The 21836-nt window shown below is 41.7% G+C and overlaps 1 protein-coding gene across 1 annotated transcript in view; it reads left to right on the top strand.

Moving 5' to 3' along the window:
* ANO2 (anoctamin 2) overlaps nucleotides 1-21836 on the top strand; it is a 448737-nt gene that overhangs the window by 73958 nt on the left and 352943 nt on the right. Inside the window, exons 4-5 of the mRNA XM_012558707.1 lie at nucleotides 5417-5515; nucleotides 9465-9467. Of these exons, the coding sequence (XP_012414161.1) occupies nucleotides 5417-5515; nucleotides 9465-9467 (102 nt within the window). The remainder of the gene's footprint in view (nucleotides 1-5416; nucleotides 5516-9464; nucleotides 9468-21836) is intronic.

Raw genomic sequence — 21836 nt, 5'->3', positions numbered from 1 at the left:
TGGGTCTTGTTTCAATTTTTTGCAGATGGATATCCAGTTATGCCAGCACCATTTGTTAAAGAGACTGTCTTTTCCCCAATTAACGGACTTTGGGCCTTTGTCAAATATCAGCTGCTCATAGATGGATGAATTTATGTCTGGATTCTCAATTCTGTTTGATTGGTCTATGTATCTGTTATTGTATCAGTACCGAGTTGTTTTGACTACCGTGGCAGTATAATAGATTCTAAAATCAGGTAGTGTGGGGCCTCCCACTTTATTCTTTCCTTGCATACTTCCTAGTGTCTTTGTTTACCTTGAAGAGCTTGTGCAGACTTCACCCATATTGGGTATTGCCTTTCCCACTACCAAAAATAACAAGAGTCTACTATCTGGAAAGTGATTCTCTCTCCCTCCCCCTCCCATCCCTGGTAGCCATCAAAGAACATTTCTTTGTGTTTGTATACCTATTGACTTTTTATAAAAGTGAGACCATACAATATTTGTCCTTTTGTGGTTGACTTATTTCATTCAGCATAATGTCCTCCAGATTTATCCATGTTATGTTTCGTGTACTCCTAATTATTCTTTATAGTTGATAGTATTCCATTGTATATATGTACCACAATTTGTTTATCCATTCATCTGCTGATGGGCATTTAGGTTGTTTCCATCTTTTTGCTATTGTGAATAATGCTGCAGTGAACATAGGTGTGCATGTGTCTATTCATGTCACTGCTCTAATTTCTCTAGGATATATAACTAGGAGTGGGATTGCTGGATCTTATGGTATTTCTATTTCTAGCTTTTTGAGGAAGTGCCATACTGTTTTCTATAGTGGTTGTACCATTTCACAATCCCACTAGCAATGTATAAGAGCTCCAATCCCTCCACAACCTCACCAGCATTTGTTGTTTTCTGTTTTTTTTTTTTTAAGTCATTGCCATTTTTGCAGGGGTGAGATGGTATCTCATTATAGTTTTGTTTTGCATCTCTTTAATGGCTAATGGCCTGGGTAGCTCAAATGGTACAACAACAGAATTTTAATCTGAGGATCCAGGGTTCCAGTCCCTGTCTAGGCATTCTTTAAATTTGGAAATGCTGGTGGTGTAGTGGTTAAGAGTCACAGCTGCTAAACAAAAGATCGGCAGTTCGAATCCACCAGGCACTCCTTGGAAACAGCATGGGACAATTCTACTGTGTCCTATAGGGTCACTATGAGTTAGAATTGAGTCTATGGCAAAGGGTTTTTAATGGCTAATGATTGCAAGCATCTTTTCATGCATTTTTTTGCCACCTGAATGTCTTCTTTCATGAAGTGTCTGTTCATGCCCTTTGCCCATTTTTTTTATTTGATTGCCTTTTTGTTGCTGAGTTGTTGAAGTTTTCTGTATATTTTAGAGATTACATCTTATCAGGTAAGTCATTGCCAAAGATTCTTTCTCAGTCTGTTGTTCTCTTTTTACTTTCTTGGTAAAGTCTTTTGATGAGCATAAGTGTTTAATTTTTAGGAGGTCCCAGTTATTTTACCTTCTGTCGTTCATGTATTTTTAGTTTTGTTTGATAGATTATTTTATGCCCAAAATTAGGTCACTTAGTTTTGACCCTATGTTATCTTCCGGGAACTTTATAGTTTTAGCTTTAACATTTAGGTCTTTGATACATTTTGAGTTAGTTTTTGTGCATGGTGTGAGATATGGATCCTGATTCATTTTTCTGCATATGGATATCCAGTTTTGTCAGCACCATTTGTTAAAGAGATTGTTTCTTCTCCATGGAGTGGACTTTGACTCTTTGTTGAAGATCAGCTGCCCGTAGATGGATGGATTTACTTCTAGTTTCTCAGTTCTATTTCATTGGTATATGTGTCTCTGTCAGTGAACCAGTACCAGTCTGTTTTGATTACTGTGGCTGTATAATAAGTTTTGAGATGAGGAAGTGAGACGCCTACTACTTTGTTCTTCAGTATTGCTTTTGCTATTCAGGGCCTCCTTCCTTTTTCTGTAAAGTTGGAGATTAGTTTTTCTGTTTCATTGAAGAATGTTGTTGGGATTTGGATCGGGATTTCATTATATCTGTAGATTACTTTGGGTTGTATTGACATTTTCACAATGTTAAGTCTTCCAATCCATGAACATGGAATGTTTTTCTGTTTATGTAGATCTCTTTTAGTTTCTTGCAAACCCCAAAACCAAACCTGCTTGCTGTTTGGTTTTGTTGATTCTGACTCATAGCAACCCTATAGGCCAGAGTAGAACTGCCCCATAGGATTTACAAGGAGTGCCTGGTGTATTTGAACTGCTGACCTTTTGGTTAGCAGCTGAGCTCTTAACCACTTCACCAGCAGGGTTCCTTAGTTTCTTGCAATAGTGTTTTATAGTTTTCCTTGTATAAATCTTTTATGTCCCTGGTTAGGTTTATTCCTAGGTATTTTATCCTTTTGGGGGCTATTGTAAATCGTATTGATTTCTTGATTTTCTTTTCAGAGTCCTCCTTGTTATTGTAGAGGAATCCAGCTGATTTTCGTGTATTGATTTTGTACCCTGCCACTTTGCTGAATCCTTCTATTAGTTCCAGTAACTTTGTTGTGGAGTCTCTGGGATTTTCAATGTATAGGATCATGTCATCTATGAGTAAGAATAGTCTTACTTCTTCCTTTCTGATTTGGATACCTTTTATTTCCCTTTCTTGCCTTATTGCTCTAGCTAGAACTTCCAGTACAGTATTGAATAAGAGTGATGATAAAGGGCATGCTTGTCTAGTTCCTGATCTGAAAGGGAAAGCTCACAGTCTTTCTCCATTGAGAATAATGTTGGATGTTGGTTTTGCAATATGCCCTTAATTATGTTGAGGAATGTCCCTTCTATTCATATTTTGTTAAGAGTTTTTATCAGGAAAAGGTGTAGAATTTTATTAAGTGCCTTTTCTGTGTTGATTGAGATGATCATGTGATTCTTTTCTTTCATTTATGTGGTGAATTACGTTGATTGATTTTCTGATGTTGAGCCATGCTTGCGCCCCTGGTATAAATTCCACTTGATCATGATGTATTTATTTATTTTTTTTGATATGCTGTTGAATTCTGTTGGCTAGAATTTTGTTGAGAATTTTTACGCCTATATTCATGAGGGATATTGGTCTGTAATTTTCTTTTTTAGTGGCGTTTTTGCCTGGCTTTGGTATCAGTGTTATGCTGGCTTCATAGAATGAATTAGGGAGCATTCCTTCCTTTTTATATGTTCTGGAACAGTTTGAGTAGAATTGTGTCATCTCTTCTCTGAATGTTTGGTAGAATTCTCCAGAAAAGCTATTGTGAAACTGATTCATTTTTCTACCATATAAAACATGATATTTTGTCCCTGAAATGGGAGTAAATTCCAGGTGTTTGAATTACTGAATACATTGTGGAGCAACCAGTTGATATCATAGAAATAGCCTTTGCATGCTTTTGTAAGAGTCCTGGGGTGACACAAATGGTTAAATGCTCAGCTGTTAACTGAAAGGTTGGGAGTTCAAGTCCACCCAGAGGCACCTTGGAAGCAAGGCCTGGCAATCTACTTCTGAAAAATCAGCCACTGAAACCCCTGCAGAGCACAGTTCTATTCTGACACACATGGGGTCACCCTGAGTTGCAGTCGACTCAACAGCCCCCAGTTTGGTTTGGTTTTGGTTTGCTTTGTAAGCATTGTAAAAAATCTTTTTATCTCATTTATTATCTCAAAAATCAGTCAGTGTACTTCAGTGGGGATAAGCCATCTGCCACATGCTACCTATTTCTCTGCTTAGCACACAGAAAGGCAGATAGTCAGGTGTGAGCCGGTGGCGTTCGCCATTATCTTCAACCCTAAACCAAGGCCAGAGGGCATATTGTTGAACAGAAACTGTTCTTTGCAAATGAAGCTGGGGAATGAGTTTCAAAAGGGACCACTGTTGTTAAGAGGACAGTAACACCTTTGTTGCACACTGAGTGGGTGCCTTTTCTGTACTGATCTCCATGTGTCCTGCTTCACAAAACACACACTAATTAAACAAAAACATACTTTCTCCTGTAGCATGGGCTATCGGTGGGTAAATGGAACAAAAAGCTGTGAGCACTTCTCTCTGTATAGTACTCTTGCTAGGACCTGACCCACACTCTGCCCTCGGAGGTTTTATCCAAATAAAAATGGCATCTGGTCTGCAGACTGTCTGTGGTTTCCAACAGTCATTTGATGAAGGAATTTTGCTATCAGCTTATTTTACTTTCTCTCTGGACATAATGTTTGTGATTGATTTTACAGGTAGTTTTATAAGCTTCTCACTAAGAATGGGACTTCTACCTTTTTTATTTTTTCTACTTGGTTTTGATCTCTTTTAATTCTCTATGACAAAATTAAGTTAATGCCGTTAAGTAATTTTCTGTGTGTACTTGTTGTGAAAAACTTTGAAGTCATACTCGGGTGGCACAAATGATTAAGACGTTGGGTACTAACCAAATGATTGGCAGTTTGAATCTACCCAGAGGCACCTCAGAAGAAAGACCTGGTGATGTACTTCTGAAAAATGAGCCATTTAAAACCCTATGGAGTGTAGTTCTTTCTGACACACGTGGGATTGTCATGAGTTGGAATCAACTCTATGACAACTGGTTTTTATACTTTATTTGAAGATGAGGCAAAAACTCTGATGGCTCCATGTTATAATCTGACAAATTTTTGTAAGAGACAATGCACCATGACGAGGGCCAAATGGCTTGCTGAGCCAATAAAATCGAATTTTCAAATACTTATCACTGCATTTCCTTTCTTCTCGCTTTATTTTTGACTGTAGAGTGAAATCAGCACACTCACCAAATCACTTGTCCTGAGACATAGATTCATGTTCTATATTTATACTGGAGCCCTGTTCAGAATTTATGTTTATGATATTATTTGACTTATACTATTTATATTATTACTTATATCACTGCTTTTAGGCTTCACTTTTGTGATTTGGGGCTACAGCACAACAGAATAGTAGAATAAAACTACAAACTTCACGATAAACAATGAGACTATGTGAACAGAGATGAGTTGCAGGCTGTTCACTTAATTCTAGTGAGGTAAACTAACTGTTACTACGAGAGTAATGGGCTTTCTGTGAGAATTTTAATTATTTACATTTAAAGCCTGTGAACACAATCGTTTTAACTCTTCTTTGCTCTGAATCCACCAAACTTCGAGGCACCACTCTTTGAGAACACTACCCTACAGTTTTTGATGAGAACATTTCTGGAACAGAACTGGTGGATGAGGTATGGCTTGGAGGGACTGGTCCCTGCTGGAGTTTAAAGAGACCAAAAAGCAGAAAATAAAGGAATAGCAGGTCCTTTAGGGCTTCTGGTTGGGGGGAGTTGGGGAGCAGGAATTTAAGCTATGTCCTTATAAGTGTTTCCATTTTCTTCCTTTATACCTTGCAGAGTAAAAGCCAGGGATCCATCTTTGTCCGAATACATGCCCCGTGGCAGGTGCTGGCCAGAGAAGCAGAATTCTTGAAGATCAAAGTTCCCACCAAGAAAGTATGAGCATGTTTCTCCTGAGCTCTGGGGTCTCACGAGGGCTGGATGGATACTAATACAGTTTGGGAACAGGGCCAGGTGGGATGTGGCTTTTGCAGAACTGAAATCACACTTGCATCCCCAGGGAGCCTAAGTATGTGGCCATGGTGTGGGTGGGACAGGGAGGAGCGCTGGGGTGGGGAGAGGGGCTGGGTGTGGGAGAGATTCTTTCACTACAGAGCACCACCTGGATTGTGCTCCATGAGAAGCCAAAAATTGCTCTGATCAGCCTTCTTAATTTCTCTGTTATACCTTCTTTTTCCTTCCTCCTTGGGCTCCCCACACTGCCAGGCATTTCTTGAGAGTGAATGTAGCAATGAGAGCAGACAGCAAGCCATGCTCATAGCAGCAAACTTGTGAAGACATCTCTTCTGGTTCTGATCTGCCACTAAGTATCGTCTGGCAATGGGTTTCAGTTATCTCTTCTGTAAAACAGAAAGTTCTTAATCTGGTGAATTCATCAAAATCATCCTGGAAGTGTTTTCAAAATGTTCATTCCAGTGTCCCATCTCTATATTTGATTCAGTTGCTTGGTATGGAATGAAGTCCTGGCATCAGTATTGTGGAGGAAAAAAAAAAAAAAAAAAAAGCCAGGAGAGTCTGATGCCCATCTGGGTTGAGAACTACATAGTTTACATGATTTCTGAGGTCCTTTTCAGCTATAACAGTCTATGTATGATTTAAAATATGCTCCAGGGAATTCCTAGATCACGTGTTTCCTTGTAAAACAAAACCCAGCAAACAGCTCCAAAGAGAAAGAAATATGTGCCCACAGATTCCCCACTCTCTTATTAGGCATTATAAGGGAAAGAGTGACCACTGACTTTAAGATGTCTCTAGGAATGGTCCTGGGGCAGATAATGCTCTAATTTAACCATGGGTGAAAACACACACACATACACACACACACAGAATATTATTTCACAAGTAGTGACCCAGCTTTGCAGAGTTCCTCTCCATCATTCTAACTACCACTATCATAATTTCCACCCTCCCCACCATTAACGGGATTCCATAGTCATTGCCTTCTGCACTACACTTCTCCTCATCCCATCCCCGCTATCAGTAGCATTGTTAGAGTCAACTTCACCACTTTGATTTACGTCGTTAGCTATGTTAACACCATCTTCACTACCAACAGATCTACTGTCTCCATCAAAAACCACTAATTCTCACCTTTCAGCCAAATGATAGATTGGGCTATGAAATAAACAATAACAGCCACGAGGAATGTACTCCGTTAAACAATCAGCTACATGAGACCAAACGGACAACATTTACGCAAAAACAAAGAAGAGAAGGCAAGAAGGAACAGGGAAATTGGATGGATGGAAAAGGGCAGGTGGAGTGGAAATTGTGAGAGTGCTGACACTTTATGAGGATTGTAACCAGTATCACAGAACAATTTGTCTATGAATGGTTGAATGGGAATCTAATCTGCTGTGTAAACTTTGACCTAAAACACAATAAAATATAAAAAAAATAAAACCCACTAATCAAATACCTGCATGTGACTGATGCCATCATGACTCTCCTACTCAAGAAGACTAAAGTCAGTGAGTTCTGTCCTTAGAGATTTATTAAGAGGGACATGGCAGGTGGACCAATCACTATTAAACAATGAACAAACACAGACATGAATATTAGCTCCAAACATATTTTACTGATAAAAGGTAAATTTATTTTGGGTCCCATGCCTAAAGTGCCTTGTTTCACATAGGAAGGCATAAAAGAACCACACTGTGCTTTTCTCTTTCAGCTGAACTGCTGTGATCTTTGTCTCTTAGTTCTCTCACTCCTAATATCAGTGTACTCAAATGCAGGCACTATCTTAGCTCTAGACCTCGTCTCCTACTCAACTGATGTTTCCCTGATCTCTTGGCAGCATGATCCAAGTCTTAGACTTAGATGGAGGCTTCTGCTTCCCTTTGGTGGTGTTCTTACTTGGTCGACCCTTTCCCTTTTCTTCCTTCTGTCTTCCTTCTAACTTCAATATATTCTTCTCCTTTCTCTTTGGTTTATCTGAATATCTAACAGTCTCTCAATCTCATTCTATTTGTATCTTATTTCCTATGTTTTTGTCTCTGCTGGCTGATCCTTGGAAAGAAACTGAGCAAAATAACGTCCATGCCACTGTATCCACCCCCACAGGGTGATCCATTTAGCAGGAAACCTAAAGGCATAGAAATGTATATCCTTCTTCTATCTTCCCTTGTTGCGTCTCTTCTTTGCTCTCTTTCCCATCCTCCTTTCACTCTCATGCTGTTCCTTCCCTTCTTCTCTCTTCCTTCCACCTCCTTCTCCTGACGCCTTCTCCTATCCTCCCTCTCTGTTTTTTCAGCACTCACCACACCTCTTATTTTTTACCACCTTCTTCTACTCCTCATTCCCAGGCTCAATCCCCAAGTAGTGTCTGCCTCTGGTTCTTCTGGCGTCCTCAAACTCATAACTTTGAAAGTATAGTTCTGCTTAAATGACATATCTGTCCTCAGAGTTTAAGTGCCGCCATACAAGTAGCCTTTTGGAATTTACAATCTGTAGTTTAGGTGGAACCTACACTTGAATTTGTAGATGTGATGATTAGGGCAAGAGCATATTATAAAGCAACTACATCTGGGTTTCCCTCCACTTTCGTTTTGGTAGCACAGGATGGTAGAGTGCACTAAACTAGTCTTCAGAAGACCAGACTTCTAGCCTTGGTTCTGCACTTATTTGCTGTGTGATCTGGGGACACCACCTAATCTTTCAGAGTCTCAGTTTCCTCATCTATAATATGGGTGTAACAATACCTACCCTATTTTTTTTAGAAGGGTGTTATAAGGATTCAATTCTTAATCACTGTTATGGGAGTACAGGAGTTTATTATGTCTGTTCTCAATTTTTTAATGTGTATTCTCAATTCCTAGTCCTCCAGCCAATTTCCTTTCTGACTGAATAGCCAGCCACTCTGATGGGATTGGTAAGAGTCTGGAGAAGCACTGAAGGGCAAAGAAACAACCATGCCCTCAGGGAGCTTACAATCAAAGGGCACAACAGGAAGACTGCACTTGCCCAGACACCAAAACACTAACTAAATACTGTCAATTAGCAAATGGTTAGCTCAGCACAGATTCTGTCTGTAAACGTGGTGGGGTAGTGAGTCTGAGGAGAGGCAGAGCAGGTAGTTGCTTCTAGAAGGTTGTGTCTAGAGACACAACAGACACATCTTTTCCCAAAATTTCTGGGTCCCATGCTGGACATGGGTGGTTTGTTCTGGCATCCGTCTAGGCTTCAGCCACATGGTCCTGGATCCTCTTTGTGTTCACAGAATGCAGTGGCTTGTATTTACCTCATAAGGATTGTCATAAGTAGGAGGGGGTACAAATTGGTATGCTGGATAGGTGCATATTTGAAAAAATTAATCTGAGAACATGATCCCCAGGGGGCATATTAAACCTAGTCCCTGAGGCGGGAAAGGACCATGAAGAAGGGAGGATGAGATAGGGCAGTCTGTGGAGGACTAGCCCTAGGTCTAGTGGCATTTCTCTCTTTATTATATGGGTTAGGAGAGTGACTAAAATGAGAATGAGACACATTTGCAGACAGCCACGTCCTGGGGAGGGGAACATGGAGGAAGAATGAGGCATCATGTGGGATCAGTTAAGCATCCTTCAGGCCAGTGGAGGCCTGGATCATAACTCAGTGAGCTCCGGAGAGACAGGGAAGACAGAGAAGAAATCACAAAATCCAGGTCTCAAACTGGACAAATCTATAGTAATGCACCCAGGGACTCGGTGTCCCGAGCGCAGATATTAACTGGGGGGCGAGGGGGGGAAGGTGGGGGAGAATCTTGGAAGGAAGCATTTGTTTTCCAAAAACAATAGAGGAGCCAGCATTTTGTGAAGGACACTCAACATCCATGCACAGGAAGGAGGTGGGAAGGCCTGAGAAGCCAGGGAAGTTTGGAAATGGGTGTTTGGGGAGAGGTGGCTTTCTCAAGTATGTTTGTTACAAGGATGGCTCTTCTACTACTTGAGATTGTGGTGAACATCCATGTTTCTTTTTCATTCATTTTTATATATGTACACTTCTTTTCTCCCCTCTTACATTCAATTACTCCCCAAGTTCTGCCTTTAGCAGAGACAAGGCAGGGGAATGGACAAGGGGAAGATAACAGAGTCCACGAAGGAGGACTTACTTGTCAGGGAAATCACCTTAGTCCAGCCAGATTCCATGAAACTTTGAAGTGGCATGCCTGGGATGGGTGAAAATCACTTTTGTCCAATCTGTCAAGGCTTTTGTAGCTATCATTAATAGGGTCATGGTGGTTGTCTCTAGGATCCTGGAAGGACTTTAGCTTATGAGTCCTTTGCATGCAAATAGATGCTGTTAACTTCCAGAAATTATACCTTTTTAGGAAAGCAGGCTCAGAGCTCTGCTCATCTTCTGAACAGTAATCATAAATGTCTTAAAGGGCTATTGTAGGAGTAGTGATGATGTATGTAGAACTCCTAGCATAGACACACACACACTTGTTGCTATTGGGTTGATCCTGACTCACAGCGACCCTATAGGACAGAGTAGAACTGCCCCATAGGGTTTCCAAGGCTGTAATCTTTATGGAAGCAGACTGCCGCATCTTTCTTCCCAGGAGCAGCTGGTGGGTTTGCACTGCTTTCGGTTAGCAGTTGAATGCTTAACAACTGCACCACCAGGGCTCCTTCCTAGCATAGAGGCACACACAGTAATAGTAATATTATTTATAGAATATAATATATAATAATAATAATAGCTATTATTATTACTGTTGTTGGTATTGTTATTTATACTTGATGTGTGTAGGGCCCAGAGTTGGCACCAGATGGGGGCTACCTCTCCTTACTCTTTCTCCTTCTTCCCTCTTCACAGCCAGTATCCGTGGCATTGGGAGTAGGTGGGTGGGAACAGGCCCAGTCCCTTAAATCTGCCAAGGCAGCCAGAAGCCCAGACGTGGAATCAATGGAGAGATGGGAACAGATGGCCTTTGGACTACTTGCTGAGGGATTTCTGTTTCCTAGAGCACGGGTCCTTGGGGCATCTGCAAACATGATAACTCCATGTGAGAGGTCTGTGATGTAGTCACTGGGAAAACCAGCAGGAAGACAGCACGGGCAGGAGGGAGGGCTGGAAGGGCACCCTGTCAAGGGATACACAGCAGGTGTGACAAAAAGAGGCCATGACTCCCATTACTGGTTCTGCTCCATGAACTTGGGATTATTTGATTGATATTTTAGCCTATTCCCAAAAACAGAACTTGAGGTGGATTACAACCAAAGGCATGAATACAAAAGGATCATTTTAAAAAGAACATATAAAAAAGAAGCATGTAATTAGGGGGAAGGAAGTAGGACTGTACCCACAACCCATCTGTCAGTTTGTCATACTGTGGTGGCTGGTGTGTTGCTATGATGCTGGAAGCTATGCCACCAGTATTTACAATACCAGCAGGGTCACCAGTGGTGAACAGGTTTCAGTGGAGCTTCCAGATTCAGACTTGGAAGACAGGCCTGGAGATCTACTTCTGAAAATTAGCCAATGAGAACCTTATGGATCACAACAAGGCATTGTCTGACTTACTTGCTTTGGACCTGACATCAGGAGTGATTAATCACTAGAGGAGGACATCTGGTTTGATGAAGTAGAGGACCAATGAGGGTGAGATGGTTTTTCCACAATAGCCACAATGAAGGACTTGAATATTCTGGTGATTGTGAGGATGATGCAGGACCAGGTAATGTTTCGTTCTGTCGAATGTAAGGTCACCGTGAGTCAGAGTCAACTTGATGGCAGCTATCTATCTAAGGTTGTACAGGGGAAGTAACAATAGGAGAAATAAAAAATAAGGGTGGTTGATATATGTGAGACAGAATTTCATTCTGAGCTTCTAGTATGCCTTTTTCCTGTTGCTAAAGTCCAGTTGCTATATAAAGGCCATGAACAATATAAGGACCATATTTTCAGTAATGAGCTCATATAAAGTGTTGGAATGTTCTTTGTATGGCCATTTCTCAAATGGATTCCGGACAAAAACTGAGGATGTAATGTTAAACTGTAGTTCAGGTAGGGTCGTAATACAAAGTAATGTATATTCATTTCTGATGAGCCAGCTTGATTCAAAGATAAAGGATACAGCAGAAATGCCACTAATAGTTTAATTCTCAACATGGCACCTATGTTTTGAAATATTTTTATCTACTAAACTGGATATATTAAAGAATAACACATCTTTTAATTTTCATTCACAGAAAATATATAACTATCATTAAGAATTTTCTGACCAGAGTGAGAAAACTGGTCTTACCACATTGAGCTAATATAATTCCAGTTAAAAAGCATACAAACTTGAATTTTAGTTAGCCTGAGTGGCCCCTTTGTTGTTGTTGTTATTGCTGTGGAGTCAATTCTGACTCTTTGTGACCCATGTGTACAGAGTAGAACTGCTCTGTAGGGTTTTCAAGGCTGTGACCTTGTGGAAGCAGAATCATCAGGCCTGTCTTCTGAGACTCTGGGTGGATTTGAACCACCAGCCTTTCTGTTAGCTATCCAGCACTTAACTGTTTGTGCCACCAAGGGATTTCTTGAGTGGCCCCTTAGGAGGAATACATTAATTCCATTAAGCTTTGTAAGCAGTTAGAAATTGTGCACAGATATCTGTTACTGCATCTCCAAAGATTCCAATTTGGTAGCCATGGCTTTTGGAAAAGTTCCATAGGAGGGCCTCCCTGCTCCTGTTGCCCACCCAGCCTCAGGGGCTCTGCCCAGCCAGGACCATGGTACCTCTTGCTTCTCAGTTACCAGAACTGAGGCTTGTGCTTTTGAAGTCCAGGATCTTCTTCCTGTGGGTGTCTGACAGAAAGCAGTCGGCAGTCAGTTCAAGACTTGGGTCTCTGACAGGCTCATGGGCTTGCTCTGTATCCCAAGAGTCCACTTGGTGTCTTCTATGATTGCTTGGACTAGACTTGTTCACTTCTTGATATTGGATTGTGGGGTTGTTCAGAGCTGTCTTTATGCAAGGTTTAAGTAGGGGCAAAGTCCTCCTGGGTGACCTTCGCCTGTCTGTGTCTACTTCTTCACATTCTGTTTCTATTTTGAGGAGATAGAAAGGCCTAGGAGTGGTTCATCTTGCACAGAAGTGGGGAGAAGATCAGGTGATGGCTAATGTTGGGAAGAGCTACCTATTTAATTCAACAACTGTTTTCCCATTTATACCCATTTATACTTCTCTTTCCAAAGACAGTTGTTGGTTTGATTACATAATAGCTTCTGCCTTGGTAAAACATATCTGTAAATAATGATGTTAACATTTTTTAAACTCTGTTCAAATTTCATAATTCTTACACTTGACTTTGAGAAGAAAGGATCATAAAACCATTCTCGACAATGCCAATCAAAACAAAAAAGACCTTAAAATCAAAAAGCTTGTAGTCATAGGCATAAGTGGATAAATAGATAATTAAATGAATTCATTCATAAATATAGCTACCCGTGTGCTAAGAGCCTACGTGCATTATTTTGTTTTTATCTTCTCAACAGTAATATGAGGTAGGTACTAGATTTCAAAGGGCAGCTCTAGAAGACAAAACAAATTATTATAATGACATGTGCAAAGAGCTGGAGATAGAAAACCAAAAGGGAAAAACACATGTGGCATTCTTCAAGCTGAAAGAACTGAAGAAAAAATTCAAGCCTCGAGTTGCAATAGTGAAGGATTCTATGGGGAAAATATTAAATGATGCAGGAAGCAGCAAAAGAAGATGGAAGGAATACAGAGTCATTATACCAAAAAGAATTGGTTGACGTTCAACCATTTCAAGAGGTAGCATATGATGAGGGACTGATGGTACTGAAGGAAGAAGTCCAAGCTGCACTGAAGGCACTGGGGAGAAACAAGGCTCCAGGAATTGACGGAATATCAATTGAGATGTTTCAACAAACGGATGCAGCACTGGAAGTGCTAACTCATCTATGCCAACAAATTTGGAAGACAGCTACCTGGCTAACTGACTGGAAGAGATTCACATTTATGTCTATTCCCAAGAAAGGTGGTCCAACCGAATGTGGAAATTATTGAACAATATCATTAATATCACACACAAGTAAAATTTTGCTAAAGATCATTCAAAAGCAGCTGCAGCAATATGTCAACAGGGAACTGCCAGAAATTTAGGCCGGATTCAGAAGAGGACATGGAATCAGGGATATCATTGCTGATGTCAGATGGATCCTGGCTGAAAGCAGAGAATACCAGAAAGATGTTTACCTGTGTTTTATTGACTATGCAAAGGCATTCAATTGTGTGGATCATAACAAATTATGGATAACTTTGCGAAGAATGGGAATTCCAGAACACTTAATTGTGCTCATGAGGAACCTGTACACAGCTCAAGAGGCAGTTGTTCAGACAGAACAAGGGGATACTGCGTGGTTTACAGTCAGGAAAGGTGTGTGTCAGGGTCATCTTTTCACCATACCTAGTCAATGTGTATGCTGAGCAAATAATCCGAGAAGCTGGACTATATGAAGAAGAAAGGGGCATCAAGATTGGAGGAAGACTCATTAACAACCTGCGATATGCAGATGACACAACCTTGCTTGCTGAAAGTGAAGAGGACTTGAAGCACTTACTGGTAAAGATCAAAGACCACAGCCTTCAGTAGGGATTACACCTCAACATAAAGAAAACAAAAATCCTCACAACCAGACCAATAAGCAACATCATGATAAATGGAGAAAGATTGAAGTAGTCAAGGATTTCATTTTACTTGGATCCACAATCAACACCCATGGAAGCAGGAGTTAGGAAATCAAAAGACGCATTGCACTGGGCAAATCTGCTGCAAAAGACCTCTTTAAAGTTTTGAAAAGCAAAGATGTCACCTTGAAGACTAAGGTGCACCTGACCCAAGCCATGGTATTTTCAATCGCATCATATGCATGCGAAAGCTGGACAATGAATAAGGAAGACCGAAGAATTGATGCCTTTGAATAGTAGTGCTGGCCAAGAATATTGACTATACCATGGACTGCCAAAAGAACGAACAGATCTGTCTCAGAAGAAGTACAACAAAAATGCTCCTTAGAAGGAAGGATGGCCAGACTACATCTTATATACTTTGAACATATTGTCAGGAGGGTTCAGTCCCTGGAGAAGGACATCATGCTTGGTAAAATACAGGGTCAGCGAAAAAGAAGAAGACCCTCAAAGAGATGGATTGACACAGTGGCTGCAACAGTGGGCTCAAGCATAACAACAACCGTGAGCATGGCACAGGACCGGGCAGTGTTTGGTTCTGTGGTGTATAGGGTCGCTATGAGTTGGAACCGACTTTATGACACCCAACAACAACAACTGGCTTTAGCCCCATTTATAGATGAGGAAATGGTGGATATGAAAAGTTAAGAAACTTGACCAAGGTCACACAGCTTGACAGGGATAGAACCAGGACTCGAACCCATGTCTGTCTGATTCCCAAACCAAAAACTACTCCTACTTCTCATTTCACTGAAGAATCCATAACTGGACTTGAGGTAAGGTGACCTTGAATAACATTTCTCAAAGTATATTCTGTAGAATGATAGTCTTTTTCTTTAAATATAATATTAAAAAAAAAAATTCCAAGTCAAACAAACTCAAGAATTATGACAATTTACCTGACCTATTAAAAGTTAAGAGAAGTCTTCCTGTAAGGAAAATGGTTCCAATTTTGTTTAACCCTTTTAGTGTTAATATACTCCTGTTCATATTAACATAAGGGAGAAACAATTTTCTGCAGAATATATTCTGCGGAATTCTGCCCTAGATTAAATAATTCTGAACTGGTATAGTTAATTAATTTAAATTTTTGTTGTGATTGCCATGGACTAGCTTAGTGAATTACTCAACATTCCTGGATTCCTTATCTGTAAAGTAAGGAGGTTGGAGCACAAATTCTCTGTGATAGCTGTAAAATGCTATGGTTTGCAGGTAAACCAAAAGACTATTTGTTAATCTTCCCCTCTGTGGTTGATGTTAGCTGAGGGGCCTGAGGACAGATATGCTTTGAGGTTATTCACAATCCGACTGTGTACAAATAACAGTAAAAACATCCTAATCCTGCCATCTACTTAAGCTGCCCTTAAAAGAGGTTCTACATTTACCTTAAGGAGCCCTGGTGGTGCAATGGTTAGGCGCTCAGCTGCTAACCGAAAAGTTGTCAGTTTGAACCCACCCAGCCGCTCTGAAGGAGAAAAGACCTGGTGATCTGCTTCCATAAAGACGACAGCCTAGGAAACCCTACGGGGCAGTTCTACTCATAACAGTCTATATCATCTCAATGGCACCTAACAACACTTACCCTATGCTTGCCTTTTCCTCATCTGCGGCTGGGCTGTATCCCTGAGTCTGGTATCATCCCTGGTTTTCTCTGAGTCTTTCTGCCCATGCTGAACTAATCTCCTCCTAACCCCTCTGTGAAATTGCCTGATTTAGACTCTCCTTGAAAGCAGAGTACTTTACTGTGTCTTCCAGGGTCTGGACCTTTTCAAACATTTTAAATTTCTCCCCCAGGTCCTAGAATGATCTTCCAATCTTTACTCCATAAACAAATCCTACATATTCTTTGCGTCCAGCCCAAATCTCGCTTCCCTCATAAGCTTTCCTTTACTCCTTCAGCCTGGACTGATTCACCCTTTCTGTACTCTTAGTCAGCCTAGAACCAGCATGTATCTTGCCCTTTAGTTTTTTTTCTAACTGCTTTGGGTGCTTTACTCTTGTGTCTCCAAATGTCCCATAAGCCTCCTGAGAGCAGAAACTATATTTTATGCTTCTTCACAGGAAGCACCCATACTGAAGACTCTAGTAGGGTGCTATATAAAAACCAAAAACCAAACCCATTGCTGTTGAGTTGATTCCTACTAATGGCAACACTATGTGTTACAGAGTGGAACTGTTCCATAGTTTTCTTGGCTGTTATCTTTACAGAAGCAGTTCCCCAGGCCTTCCTTCCATGGCACCACTGAGTGGGTCTGAACAGCCAACCTTTAGGTTAGTAGTGGAGCACAAACAGTTTGCGCCATCCTGGGACCTTACATAATAATAAAAATCCAGTTGCCCATTGAGTGAACTCCAACTCATGGTGACCTATGTGTGTCAGAGTAGAACTGCACTCCATAAAGTTTTCAATAACTGATTTTTCTGAGATAGACCCCCCCCCAACCTTTCTTTCAAGGTGCCTCTGGGGGGACTCGAACCTCCAACCTTGCAGTTAGCAGCTGAGTGCATTAACCGTTTGCACCACCCAAAGACTCCATAATAGATACTCAAAAAATGCTAGATTGATTGGTCAGTTGTTGCCAAACAATTCTTGCTCCCCAAGCCCCAGGAACATTTTGCAGCTGTGATCCTCAGCCGAGGCCCTCAGCATAATAGTGGGTGTTTTCAGCTCACAGCTGTGTGTAAACCAAACCAAACCCGTTGCTGTCAAGTCTATTCTGATTCATAGTGACCCTATAGAACAGAGTAAAACTGCCCTATAGGGTTTCCAAGGCTATAATCTTTATGGAAGCAGACTGCCACATCTTTCTCCTGTGGAGTGGTCAGTGGGTTCAAACTGCCAACATTTTGGTTAGCAGCCTAGTGCTTAACCACTGCGCCACCACAGCTGTATATAGTCCATGCAAAACTCAGGATCAGGAGTTACCCCTTTTCCATCCTCACCCTGACCAATTCCTTCCTTCATCAGATGGTGATTTACTTACTTATTGGGGCTATTTTGATAGGTAGTGAACCTCTCTGATAACCAGAAAATAAAACGCAGGAGAAACTTCCTGCATTTCACTGAGGATGGAGAACTTGTGGATCCTCGGTCGTCGGGAGAAGGCTCACTGTCTACTCAGTTCTCAAGATGGCTTTCTGGACAGATTCATTCATTATTATCATCAATAACTTTTAAGTGAAATAGAACTGGTACTGTTTACATAAGGCTGGCTGTAGCTGGGGGCCTCCCCCTTGTTGTCGTTGCCTGTTCGCAAACATTTGTTTTTAATAGAGGTGCAGCTGAAAGGGCAGGGTTTATATTTGATATCTTTACGGGTTTTTTGGTGCATGCTCTTTGATTGCTATTTAAATCGGCTGGAAAGAGTACAGAATGCTTTGACTTTTTAGTCTTTTTGTTTTCTGTAATGCTTCTTGTGTTCAAAAATCAGGCAAAAAAAAATCTGTGGCACCTAAGTGCTATGGTGTCAGTGAGGAGCCCAAGATGACACATGGTTGTGTTCTAGATGTGCATATTGGTCTGGTAAGACCACAGGCCCTGCAGACCCAGCTGCAGACCCCTTAGCAGACAGGCCTGAAGCTAGAAGTATGAAAACATTATAGAAAATGAATTTAAACTTTTTTATTAACTTGTTTTTAAACTCACAATTAAAAAAAAAAGAAATATAAATGGTAGTTTTTTTTTTTAACCCTTTTAAGAAATGTCTGTCTGAACTGGGGTGGCACATCGCAGACTGGGGCTGGCTAAGACCTGGACCCTAGGCCCAATCCTGGTGGGGTTGAGAGCAGAGAACAATGGATAGGCTGACCATCTTCTTTATCATCTAAAGTGGGACACTTCTGAGAGTGAAAGAGTTATTCATAATAGACGTGCCAGGACAGCAAGAGTCACTGGGGCATGTGGTCGCCCTCCCCATAGGAGACGTGGGGGCAGGAGGCCATGGCCGCCCCTGTGGAGGTAATGGGCAGGGGTTTGGCAGTAGGTGGGAGGCAAAGACGCAGGCAAAGGTGGTCAGCTTCTGGCCCCAGGCCTCAAGGGCAGAGCTCTGACCCAGTAACAGCTGGGGTCAGTGGTGTGCTGGCTCGTAGTAGCTCCTGAGACCTACCTGATGGTTACATTTTCAGGAATTTCACAAGCCCATTTTTATACCATTGATAGCTTGAAATTGGCCAAGGTGGCAGTATTCACACCGTGGCAATCAGGCTACAAATTAGCCCCTCTGCCCATCCGCACCCTCATGGTTGTTATCCATTTACCAGCACACTACTAAGAGGGGAACTGGGAGCAAAGTAAGAGTGAGACCTTGGGCTAAGTCTGTCCCACAGTTGGAGCAAAGTTGAACCTGAGGATGTTAAGTGGTTCCCACTGTGGGCATTAAAAGTGAGGGGTCAGGAATGATAGTGTCTATGTCAGGGACTAAATGATTTCCATATCTTCCATCTCTGATACAGGAATTAATTTCCCACCACGCTTGCTCACTCTGCTCCAGCCATACTGGCCTCCTTTCTGTTCCTCCAAAATGCCAAGAACTTTCCATCTCAGGGACTTTTTGCTTAATGTTCCCTCTGCCTGGGAGACCTCTTGCAGACAACTGCAGCACTCCCTCCATCTTTCTACTGGGTGTCTGCTCAGATGCCCCCTCCACAGACAAGCCTTCCCTGGCCTCCCTATCTAAAGTCCGTCCCCCTGCCACTCTCCATTCCCCCATCTTGTTTTTTCTTTACAACACTTAGCACTACCTGATATTAAATCACGTATTTGTTTCTTTTTTTTAATTGTCTGTATCCTCACTAGATTGAAGCTCCATGAGGACAGAAACTTTGATTTGCTGTATAGCAGCAGCTAGAACAGTGCCTGGTATGTAGCAGGCACTACATAAATACTTGTTAATGAATGAAAGAATGTGTCACACCTGCCAAATCCAATCCATTGGTGGTAGCTTCCTAGAGAATGATGAGATTGGTTCTGGGGCCCCATTGAAGGACAGTAGGAAGGAATGCTACCTGCAAGGTGGGGGTGGGGAGGTGGGTGTGTAGGTGTTGCATGGTGGCTTCATCCAAGCACAGTAGGAAAGAATACTATTTGCAGAGAACATTAGTAGCCATCTCTGATCTAGGTCATCAATAGCCTTTTTAGTTACTAAAAAAAATTTGGGAAATGTTTAATTGTACATAGAATGTGGCTATGTTGGGTATAAGATCTCCTAGCCCTTTGAAAGTTTACATTTTGCATTCATTTATTCATTCCTTCACTCATTCAGTGAATATTTATTGAGCATCTCTATAAAGAAGATACTTTGCTGAGGGCTGGTGATTTAGTGGTGCATACAGCTGTTCCCTGGCTTCATGTGGCAGTCAGTGTGGTGAGGACTCAGATATTATATGGATGGTTATGAATTGGGAGGCACCCATGGAAGAAAAAAGAGCAGGGTGCATTGAAGAGAGAAGCCAAGCAGAGTAAACTAATTTAGATGAGGGGGTGGGGTGGGCAGGGAAGGTGCCATTTGAGTTAAGAACTGAAGGCTGGGTAGCAGTTTGCCAGGAAGCAAAAGGGAGATGAGTACCTCCTGGCAGAGGTAAGGACAGGTTCTCAAGCTCCAAGGTAAGAAAGTCCTGGCCAGTGCAGGGACTGAGAGGAGGCCAGCGTGACTGCAGCACAGGGACTTGGGCAGAGGGGACAGAGGCTGAGGTGGGAGACACGGCTTATGCAGGACCTTGTCAGCCAAGTCAGTATTTTCAATGTTATCCCAAGTTTTAAAAGTCAGTAAACATTCATTCATGTGTAGAGATCATACTGAGAACAGAATTAAAAACCATACAGACTTCAGGGCAACATGGTGCTACAGTCAGAAGAACCATACTGTCCCTCTGCAGCAAAGATCAGAAAAACTAAGTCAAACAGAGTCACATGTCAATCCTGAAACCCTAAGTATCAAAAGAAGAGATAAAGAACTCAGCCAAGCACCAAACGGCATAAGAAACTGACGGAGAACAGAGAGTGAGGAGAGATACCCACAGAGGTCTCCCTATCAGCTACCGCAGCGGAGATCCACCATCTTGGACTCCTATCAGAGATCGGCGAACAGGGGGTATGAGAAAGCAGCTTCACGGAACTTCCAGCAGGAGACAGAACAACCGGTAATCAGCAATATACACTTTCCCACTCCCCACCCTTCTTCACCCCCACTTAGCCTCCTCTGCTTCCTGCAGCCACAGTCTGTTGGTGGGGAAGCACAAGCTTCACCCTGGTGTTGCTTGGATTCCACCCACCTGCACTTTCCAGCTCCCTGAGTGCCTTTTGTTGGCTGCTGGTATTGCTATTTTCTGCTTCTTTAGATTTCTTCCTTACCTCTTACCACCTCCCCCTCCTTTCTCTCAAATACCTGGCTCCGTACACCATCTTTATTCTTCCTGAAAGGCTGCAAAACACTGCTTGACAGTGAAATTGCCTCCTGGCCCATGCTGCCACACTGGTGGGACCCCCGGGGCTTTTTTGTATGTTTGTTTGCTCTGATTTGTTCTGTTTTGATTTGTTTGTTTTCTTTTTCTTTTCTCAGCTTGGGAGCCCCTTCTAGCCAGGCAGTACCGTGCGGCTTGGAAGCTACTCCCTTACTCTGCACAGATGCAGAGACATCCCTAGGGGCATTTCTTTTTTCTTGCTTTTGGTTTGTTTGTTTTTTTGTTTCTTTGTTTTGTTTCCTTCTCTCTCTTATTCCCTTTTTGTCTTTCTTCATTTCCAGTTTCTCGATATGTTCATTTTTTTCTTTTACCATTTTTCTTTTTTTTTTTATTTTTGTTTTTCCTATTTCTCAGTCTGATCTCTCCACTCCAATAGCCAGCTCCCTTAGCACTCTTTTTTGTTTGTGTGTATGTTTTTGGCTCTTGTTCCTTTCTCCTCTCTCTCATCTTTCCCATACCCATCTTAGCTCCACACATCACAATCTCCTCCCTCCTTCCTGCTTACCTGCAGTGTGTGCTGAACATCACACTCCTAAGCAGCAAAGGCATGGCCTACTGGAACATTCCCTGCACTGATTCCCAGTCCACACTGTCAGCCCTGGTAAGTGCCACAAACAACCCATCCCAACAACTCCCCTTCAGCTGGACCTGCCCTGCTGTACCATACCTGAGTGACTGACCCTGCCATTGGAGGAGGTGAAAAGTATCATGCCCACAGATGAGCAAACAACAAAGAATGCACAGATCACCTGTTCAGATATAACCAAATAAAACAAAAAAACAGGATGAAACAAAAAAATCTACAATCAATAAATGAGGAAAATAATCACGGAATGCCTGGAAGACAGTAGACAATATCAAAACATTTACAAAAACAGGACAGGATGGTTCCAGTAGGCGTCCAAAATAAAACACCAGATGACTTTCCAGTAGAAGAAAAGGCACTAGACCTAACTGATAGGAAATTCAAATCTCTAAAATTCAGAATTATCCAAGAGTTGAAGCAAAAAGCAGACAAAAATGAAGAAAAAAATAGACAAATTCATGGAAAAT

This window comes from Trichechus manatus, unplaced genomic scaffold, assembly GCF_000243295.1.
Source record: "Trichechus manatus latirostris isolate Lorelei unplaced genomic scaffold, TriManLat1.0 scaffold00182, whole genome shotgun sequence".
Classification (NCBI taxonomy): domain Eukaryota; kingdom Metazoa; phylum Chordata; class Mammalia; order Sirenia; family Trichechidae; genus Trichechus; species Trichechus manatus.
This window is presented reverse-complemented; position numbering and strand designations above follow the sequence as displayed.